We start from the raw sequence: 9,542 nt of genomic DNA, 5'->3' as shown, positions 1-9,542 counted from the left end.
GAGACCACGCGCGCACCTGCAAAAACCAAGTATCAGGTCAGTATCATAGAAAACAGAACAGAAAGCACTGAATAGGCCAGACTGCGAGGAATGAAGGAAGTAAGTGGGGGGAGAGATCCCTTCCTATAAGGAGATTACAGTGGGGGAATCAAGCCGCTATGGGACAAATGGAGGACCTGGAAACCGCAGCAAAAACGCACCGGTGATGGGAGAAGAATGGCAGGCAAAGACAGGAAATAAATGTTTGCCGTGGGCATCCAAAAAACCCAGGTTTGTAATTCCGAACAACAAATTAGAAGAGTATAGAGGCTATATGAAAGATCATGCACTTATTTGCAAATTTATAGGAACTTGGCCATCTGAGAAAGATCTGATGAAATGGATTCAACAAAAGTGGAAACTGAAAGGACATATAGACCTTAAACTGGGGGCTAAAGGTTTTTTCACAGTAGCATTTACAAACTTAGAAGATAAGGAGAGGGTTTTTGAAGGAGGTCCCTATTTCTTCAACAATGCAGGGTTATTCATGAGGCAATGGGAAGAATGTTATAACCCGGAAAAAGAAAAGATGTTAGCGGCACCAGTTTGGGTCAGATTATTTGGGCTTCCGATAGAGTTTTGGGATCTGGAGATTTTAGAAGGAATTGGGAACTCAATAGGATCCTTTGTGAAGGTAGCAGAGACGACAAAGAGAGGGAGATATACTTCATACGCCAGGATTTGTGTCTACATGAATATCACAGAACCTCTGCCAGACCATATTGAAATAGAATATCATGATGAAGTATGGGAGCAGCCAGTTGATTACGAACACATCCCATTTAGGTGCAGACGATGCCATGAATACGGCCATCTGTTCAAAAATTGTCCAATGAACGAAGGCAATACCCCATCAAATCAGGCGGAAGAAAGGAAAAGAGTAGAGCAGGAAGGGAGGATGAATGAAGGAAACAGAGAAGGATTTACGGAAGTTCAGAGAAGAACAAGATCCCAAAAAGGAAAAACCAAAACAAACCCTTTTCACTCGGAAGGCAACCAGAAAAGCCAGAATCAGTTCGAAGCCTGAGAGACCTAGAAATGGAAGTGGAAAGAGAAGAAGAGGAAGAAGACACAAGAGAAGTTCAGAAAGAAATCAGGAAAGAAGCTAACGAAAAGAATGAAACAGCAGTGGAAAAGGAGGGAACACAAGAAGATTGGGAACAAGAACGGACCCAGGAATAGATCCAAATGGAAATAGACCCGCAACAGGAACAAGAAGGAGAAGAAGAAAAGATCATGAGGAAACTCCTACAGGAATGGAAGCATCTGGATGAGAGGTTTATACCAGAGGACCAGAAACAACTCTATAAGGACATGTTCCAAAGGTACAAGGAGAAACGAGGAAGATGGACAGCGAAGCAACCTGAGCAACTCGGATCACAAGGGGATCAGAACTCAGAAATGGGTACAACAGGGAAAAGCGGAAGGAAAAGAGGAAGGAGACCTATGAGCGAGACCATTCAGATGGTAGGAGACATGTTGGTGAATTCAGGGAAAGTGATACCATTGTCGGAGGTCTTCCAACAACCCCTAAAACTTTTGAAATGATTATCACAACCTGGAATATCAGAGGACTGAACAGCAAGGGAAAATAGAGATATCTGAAAGAGAGACTCAGAAGGGATAAGCCAAATATAATGCTAATCCAAGAAACAAAAGTACGGGAGAGAAAACTAAGAGAAATAATGAAAAATTTCAAACCACATTATGAGATTATGGGTCAAGATGCGATAGGCAGTGCTGGAGGAGTAGCAATAATGTGGAACCCAGAGGAGGTCCAATTCGAAGATTGGACAAGCATTCCTCGTATCCTTTCTGGGAGATTTAGAATTTTAGGGTCTCAAGAATGGTTTTTATTATCAAATGTTTACGGACCCCATATGCAGAATGATCGCAAAAACTTTCTCCAGAACTTGGCAGCTTCGCGCGCCCTTTACCCAGGTTTACCTTGGGTAGTGGGAGGAGACTTCAATATGATAAAAACTCTAAATGAAAAAAAGGGAGGACTCAGAAGAACAGAGACAGACATGGTAGCCTTCGGAGATTGGATAGCAGCTCAAAGGCTTGTGGACATACAGACAACTAATGGAACTTATACATGGAATAACAGGAGAGGAGGAAGAAATCAGATAGCATCCAGATTAGACCGATTCCTATTGTCAGAACAGATTATAAATTGGGACATTTACATTGAAGCAGTGATTCTCCCAGGAATGGGATCGGACCACTGGCCAGTAAAAGCAGAACTAGACATAAAAGCTAGCTCGAAATGAAAGCCATTTAGATTCGAAGCCTTCTGGCTCAGGGACCAAAATTTCATGAAGAAAGTAGAAGAATGGTGGAGACAAAGCAGACAGAGGGGAAGAAACAAAATGCAACTTTCCAACTGAAATTAAAAGAAATAAAAGGAAACATCAAGAAATGGAATAAGGAAGAATTCAGACATATACTCGAAGATAAGCAGAGGCTAGAGCAGAAGATGGAACAAATCCAACAAGAAATAATAAATACAGGCAGAAGCGATGACCTGGCCAAAGAGGAGGGAATATTAATAGGGAAATTAGAAGAAAGGCGTAAACAAGAAGAAATCTTGTGGAGGCAAAAATCCAAGGTAAATTGGTTAAGGGAAGGGGAAAGGAACACTAAGTTCTTCCACCAAGCTATGATCCAAAGAAGGCAGAGAAATAGAATTTTTTCTATTCTAAATGAAGCAGGAACAAGCATTACACAACATGAGGAGATTGAGCAGGTATTGATTAAGCACTTTAAGGATATTCTGACGGAGCCAAATGTCGATAGAGAAGAAGCTATTGAAAGAATGTGTAATGAGATCCCGAGAAAAATTACTAGAGACCAAAACCTCGCTTTGATGAGGGCAACCACTCTGGAAGAAGTAGAAGAAATAGTGAAGGGAATGAAAAAGAATAAAGCCCCAGGCCCTGATGGATTTACAGTGGAATTCTATCAAGCAGGGTGGGACTTCCTTGGACAAGACATCCTGGATGTTGTAGAAGAATCAAGAAGGAATCAAAAGGTAAGTACAAACCTAAACTCAACTTTCTTATCTCTTATTCCAAAAGAGAATAAATCAGAAGACCCTCAGGGCTTCAGACCTATTTCTCTATGCAACGTAATTTATAAGATTATGGCCACCCTTATAGCAAAAAGACTCAAACCGCTCTTGCCTAGCATTATCTCCCCTGAGCAAACAGGCTTCGTTGAGGGCCGACAAATCTTGGATGGTCTAGTGGTCTCCCAAGAAGTGGTGCACTCCCTAAAGGTTAAAAAGGAAGCTGGTATGATGATTAAACTTGACCTCTCCAAAGCCTATGATCGTCTGAACTGGAAGTACCTGAAAGGAATCTTGAAAGCCTTCGGCTTTTGTAATAGATGGATTGAATGGATATCATCAATGATCTCATCAGCAAATTTCTCTATTATGGTGAATGGAACCCCATCTCAGCCTTTTAAAGCTTCCAGAGGTCTTCGACAGGGGGATCCTCTGTCCCCTTTCCTATTTATCATAGCGGTAGAAGGCTTAGGGAGATACATCAAAAAAGAAGTTAGAGAAAAAAACCTTAAAGGAATCCAAATTTGGGGTAACAACCTGCCTATTACTCATCAACAATTCGTTGATGACATCATGTTGTTCTGTAATGTATCGCTCAGAGAAGCTCGCAGAATCAAAGCAATTTTAGACCTTTTCATGACAGCCTCTGGAACCCAAATTAACAATGACAAATCTTGCATGTATTTTTTTAACACAGCTGGAAATATCAAACATTTCTTGACCAGAACTTTGGGATTCCGCTCTGGAGAACTCCCAACCAGATATCTTGGTACCCCTCTGGCATTAAATCCCTTGAGGATGGTAAATTGGCAACAAACCCTGGAAAAAATAACTAGAAAATTAGCAAACTGGTCTTTCAGAACCTTGAATTTTGCGGGCAGAACTGTTTTAGCTAAGGCAGTTCTTCAATCTATTCCTATATATCAACTATCGGCAATGGCTGCCCCAAAAGGTGCATGCACTAAGATGACAGAGATCTTCAAAAAATTAATTTGGGGAGGAAATAAAGAACAAAAGAAATGGGCATTAGTATCCTGGAAGGAAGTGGTGAAAAGCAAGATGGAGGGAGGATTAGGCCTTAGAGATCCCTATATTCTAAACCAAGCAATGGGCGCAAAGCTTTGGTGGCGGTGGATGAATGGAGGAAATGATCTATGGAAAAGAATATGGTCAAAAAAATATAACATGCCCACCAAACCAGAGGAAATTCTAAGAATAAGGGACACTCTGAAAGGGTCGACAATGTGGAATCTAGCCAGTCTCAATAAAGACATGATAATCAGGCATGCATTTTGGGAAATCAAGGACGACAGTTCAGCAAGATTTTGGGAGGAGGCATGGCAGCAGAGGGACAGAATGAATGGATTGCAAGCCCTAAGGAGTCTAAGCCAAGAAGCAGCTGAGAAAGGAATGATACTAGTAAAGGACTTTTGGAGGATAGAGAGCCAAGATGAAACATGGAGAACCTGGAAGAGCCTGGAAGAATGGATGGAACAAATAGACGAAGAGCAAAAAGAGCTATACCAAAAGGAAATGCAGACAAGAAGAATCCCCATAAGATCGGGACCGGACATCCTGAGATGGGGACACAAAATAAAAGGAAATTTCTCAATAAAAGAGGCTTACCATCTCTTGATTAATAGAGAACCAGAGGATATGACAGGTACCTGGAAACAGATATGGAACAACAACTGGTGGCCGAAAGTGACTCATTTCTTATGGTTGGTCATCAAAGGCCGTATTCTAACCTGGGATCAACTCCAAAAGAAAGGCATCCAGGGGCCTCCCAAATGTCTGCTATGTAAACAGGAACAGGAAACGCAAGAACACCTACTGAATTCGTGTGCAGAAGCTCAGAGACAATGGGATAAGGTCAGGTGGCTTTTTGGAAAAACCCACAGAGATCAGCAGAGTATTAAAAACACTATCAAAATTTGGGGAGGAGGACAATTTACAAGTCCAGTGGTTAGGCAGGCATGGAATCTGGCAGCTGGGATGAATATGTGGATGATTTGGAAGGAAAGAAATAGAAGAGTATTCCAGAACAAAGAGATGACACAAGACCAACTATGGGGAAAAACCTTGAGACATATTCGGGAAACCATACTTGCGGACCCTTGGAATGGAGAGGACTGGGAAGTGATGCAGGAAGAAGAGAAGATCCTAAAGAAACTAAACTTGAACCAAGGGATGGTGGCCCCTCAGATGTGGAAAGTGCCCAGGATGGGAGATAATGGCATCAGGCAATTTCCCCTCCCCCAAATGGTTTCATAAAGTTGAACTTCGACGGAGCTTCTAAGGGAAACCCAGGCCCTACAGGAATTGGAGGTCTTTTCAGGGACGATCAGGGAAGAACGAGATGGATATATGCAGACAATGGAGACATTATGAGTAACAATGAGGCAGAACTGATGGCAGTTCAGCAAGGTTTAAAGATAGCAATCAGAAATGGTTACAATAAACTGGAGGTGGAAGGAGATTCCTTAATGGTGATACAAGTCCTCAAAAAACTTAACAACGGGACCTCTTGGGACAAAGTAACTTAGAGCTGGAGGACGGCCAGTCTGATCCAAGATCTGGAAAGTATTTTGGGAAGATTTGACTATATGATTATTAGGCATGTTAGAAGAGAGGCCAACAAAGCAGTTGATTTCCTTGCGAACTGGGGATGTCAGGAACAAAGAGAGAAAATGGACAGCTTATGGACGGCGCACTCAAAAGAATCAAGATTTGAGTAGCTCAGTATGATCCTCATCCAAGATAATCATGAAGACACGACTCAAAGGAAGCAGTGACAGATGGTTCCTGATCAGGATGAAGAGCCGGTTAGGTAGAGATGACAGGAGTAATCATTGCAAAGGGAGGGCAGCCGGATGCGACTTCAGGGAAAAGGCAGCACCCCCAACAAAATTAATGAGTAAGCGGTCAGCTCAAGCTTCAAGAAATCGAAGTGGAGGTGGTAGAACACAGATGAGTAGTAGGAGTGGCGACGGTAGTGGCAGAGAGAACAGGATGGCGAGGATTTATTATATGAAGACTGAGGTAGGTAGAGGTAAACTCATCTTGAACGGGGCGAGGGAGAAGCTGCAAGAACCACAGTCAGAAGCAATCTACAGGGAGGTCGGCATTCACGGGTATGTGCTTACTGTGAACTCTATCTCTTTTCCATATAGCGCAATAGACAGAATGGATATGTTTAGTAGATATGAAGCTTGGGAGGACGAGAATTATGAGTGCCCCTCTGTAATTCTCGAAGAAGGACATAAGGAATTACACCGGGTGGGGAATCCTGAGAAAAAGGAAAGCTATAGCAGTGAATATAGTTGGACAAAGTATGAGGGAATCTGGGATAAGTACCCCCAGGTAGAAGAGGAGAAGAAGCCTAGTAAGGGAGACCCGAAAATTACGCCAATTTCCCATCATCTGGTCTGCATGGCAGAGGGCATAATATATTTTATATACCCGAAGGAGGGAGAGCAGAACCAAACCTATGGAAACAGAGTGAACTGCAGTAGAAATCGAGGAATAACCAAAGGCACTGAGGCAAGTGAGGATGATGAGAAGAATCTCCAAAAACTAACTCCAGTAATTGATGAATGTTTACAAGTGAGGGCAAGACAAGGGATGGCGCGCTCGGGCAGGGGAAGAGGACGAGGAGGCCGGGGACGCCCAAGGCAGGAGACCCAGGGTGGCAGGACTGCTGAAGCAACAGATAGACAACGCAGAGGAAGGAGATCAACCTTGACAGCGGTTCAAGAAGCGGCCCGTGCCTACCAGGAAGGCACAGATGAAGATATTCGACGCATTATCCAAAATATGGAATCCAACATCCTGGAGGAGCAGTCTGGTTCAGAGACAGAAGAATGGGCAGAAGCGGTAACTGACCCAGGCAACACTAGGGGCAGGCTGACCTTGTACAGACAATCCTTGCATATTTACTGGGTCCTAAAGCGTTTGTTGGCTAAAGCTCTTGAACAGGTTGCTAAGGAAATGGTAGAACTCGCCAATGGGGTGCCTAATCTGCAGAAGGAAGTGAAGAACTTCCAAGTCATCATGATTAACCAGAATAACAAGTTAGAGGAGATGTCTCAAATCCTGTCCAGGATGGCTGGAAGCGGCCCTAGTCAGGTTGATCAGGCGCATATGCCCATGGAAATGGACCAGCACACAGGAATCAGGAAAGAATGAGCTTCTGAAGGCTCAGTTTAAGTTGTTTTGATTTTCTCTCTTTTCGTTTGCATGCGAACTAGTAGCTTAATAAGTAGTTTCAGCTGTTTGGTGTATGTAGCTAATATGGACAGATTAGTAAAGTTTTGCTTTTGGAATGCTTATAACAATCTAAGGTGGCCAACAGACCTGGTTTCCCTTCGGGGCAGGGTGAGGCCACCAGAACAATGTATATGGTTCCCCTGTTTGATATAATTGGAAAGAAAAAAAAATGGCACTACCTTTACATACAAAAAAAACAAAAAACAAATAATTATAATTATCAAGTGCTAATAATTAAACCAGCCTAGATCCATCTTAACTTTGTATTGACCAACTGTTGAGAGGGATCAAATCTCTTGAGGTGCAAACTTCTTTCAGAGTGAAAATAGATTTTATCCCTCTCAGTGCTTGGTAGAAACAAAATTAAGGTGGATCTAGGTTGGTTGTGCCTAGAGATGTTCTCCAACCTAGTATGGAAGATATGCTGTAAGTTTATGTTATGTGATTTGATGTTATGTTATGTTAACATTTTGACTTGGTCAAATTACATAACAATTAAAATACAATTAAAAAGTAAATAAAAGTAATAATTATTTGTCCTGATGATGAATGTTGTAAGGTTATGTTATGTTAGCATTTTGACTTGGTCAAATTACATAACAATGAAATTAAAATTAAAATACAATTAAAAAATAAATAAAATATAAATATAAAATTAATAATTATTTGTCCTGTTATGAACCCCAGTGGTGGGTTCCAAATGTTGATACCAAATACTTGATATGTGATTATTTCGAAAGAAGTTTTCAATCATTATGAATCACATAAGTTTGATTTCATTAATAATTATGGTTATTAATTAAAACATTTTGGTAGGGTCAAATTACATAAAAATAAAAATAAAATAAAATTAATAAGTATAATTATCAATTATTAGTAATTAAACCAACCTAGATCTATCTTAATTCTAAATCTAACAAGAGTTGAGAGGGATGAAATGTCTTGAGGTACAAACCTCTTTTAGAGTGAAAACAAATTTGATCCCTCTTCACGATTAGTAAATCAAGAATTAAGATAGATCTAAATTAGTATTTAATATTTATATTTTCTTACATGTAAAAGATTTGATCTTGGAAAAATGATACTCTTTTTTTCTATATTACTTTTTACTTAAAAGGGAAAGCGTGTTATATTTTAATGTTTTATCAAATCTTATTGTTCAATCATTTTTAATATAATTATTAATTATGTTAGAGGTTATAATTTTGTTTCATATATTTTCTTTTTATTATTTAAAAAAGTGTATTAAGGAAGTTTTTCTTTTTATATGAAATAACAATCATTTCTAAAGTTTATGGAGTATTTTTAGAATCGTGATTGTATATATAGGAAATTTTGACCTTCATCTTATACTTTTTTTATTTTTAGAATCGTGTTTGTATATATATTTTTAGAATCATGATTGTATATATAGGAACTTTCACATTGGTTTAAAATACATTTTTTATTACTATTTGTATTTATGGAGTATTGTTCGAATTGTTATTGTATATAGGAAATTTTTGACCTTCATTTTAGATTTTTCAAGAATATATATTTTTTTCTCTTTTTGTTTTCAATTGTTTTTTAAGTATATGCTTAGCTTGTAATTATAAGGGGCCTAAGATCTTTTCTTTAGTTTTTTTTTGGGTACATTTGTTTTGTTATTTTTTTTTTTTATTTTTATTTAAATAATTAAAATAATCTTTGTTTAGTATTTTTATTTCTTTTAAGTAGCTTTCCTTGTTAATGTTTCTTTCTTCTCATCGTTCATGTATCTTTATACCTCTATATTTTTATAAACAATTTTATATGGGCAAACCTAAGCTTGCTTTCATGTGGAAATAATCTTAAATAAGCGGTTATAACTTTACATCTATCATAATTAACTTCCTCAAAGTCATCATTTTAGTATGGAAACAAGTTACAATAAGGAAGCACCCATGTTGTAGCCCTCCCTTTACCATTATGACTAATGTTTACCTTTAAGGGAATCACCACCTTCTATTATAGGTATCCCTAGAGGTGGAGGGAGTGGCAATAATGAAGGTCAGAGTTGATACAAGGAATTGATTATGTGAGATTGAGTGTCATGGTCACAATAATTGGTCAACATTTCAAACTTATTTTTGGCATTAACAAATTATACTACTTGGTTGGCTTAGTTAACATCAGGTGGGAGGGG

General features: G+C 39.4%; 2 protein-coding genes across 2 annotated transcripts; both read left to right on the top strand.

The window, feature by feature from the left end:
• Window positions 1-205: 205 nt before the first annotated feature.
• LOC149144429 (uncharacterized) lies at window positions 206-1,066 on the top strand. The gene has a single exon (XM_089452155.1). The coding sequence runs from the start codon at window positions 206-208 to the stop codon at window positions 1,064-1,066; it is 861 nt and encodes a 286-aa protein (XP_089308281.1).
• Window positions 1,067-1,754: 688 nt separating this feature from the next.
• LOC149144428 (uncharacterized) lies at window positions 1,755-2,312 on the top strand. The gene has a single exon (XM_089452154.1). The coding sequence runs from the start codon at window positions 1,755-1,757 to the stop codon at window positions 2,310-2,312; it is 558 nt and encodes a 185-aa protein (XP_089308280.1).
• The last annotated feature ends 7,230 nt before the right edge of the window (window positions 2,313-9,542 follow it).

This window comes from Pinus tabuliformis, chromosome X (genome assembly GCF_031772625.1).
Source record: "Pinus tabuliformis cultivar Carrire ecotype Pingquan chromosome X, CPIR1, whole genome shotgun sequence".
Lineage (NCBI taxonomy): Eukaryota > Viridiplantae > Streptophyta > Pinopsida > Pinales > Pinaceae > Pinus > Pinus tabuliformis.
Note: the sequence above shows the minus strand (reverse complement) of the source record. Positions and strands in the feature narration are given on the sequence as shown.

Coding starts and splice junctions, on each gene's coding strand:
- LOC149144428 (XM_089452154.1), top strand. CDS start 1,755: ATGGGTCAAGATGCGATAGGCAGTGCTGGAGGAGTAGCAATAATGTGG.
- LOC149144429 (XM_089452155.1), top strand. CDS start 206: ATGGGAGAAGAATGGCAGGCAAAGACAGGAAATAAATGTTTGCCGTGG.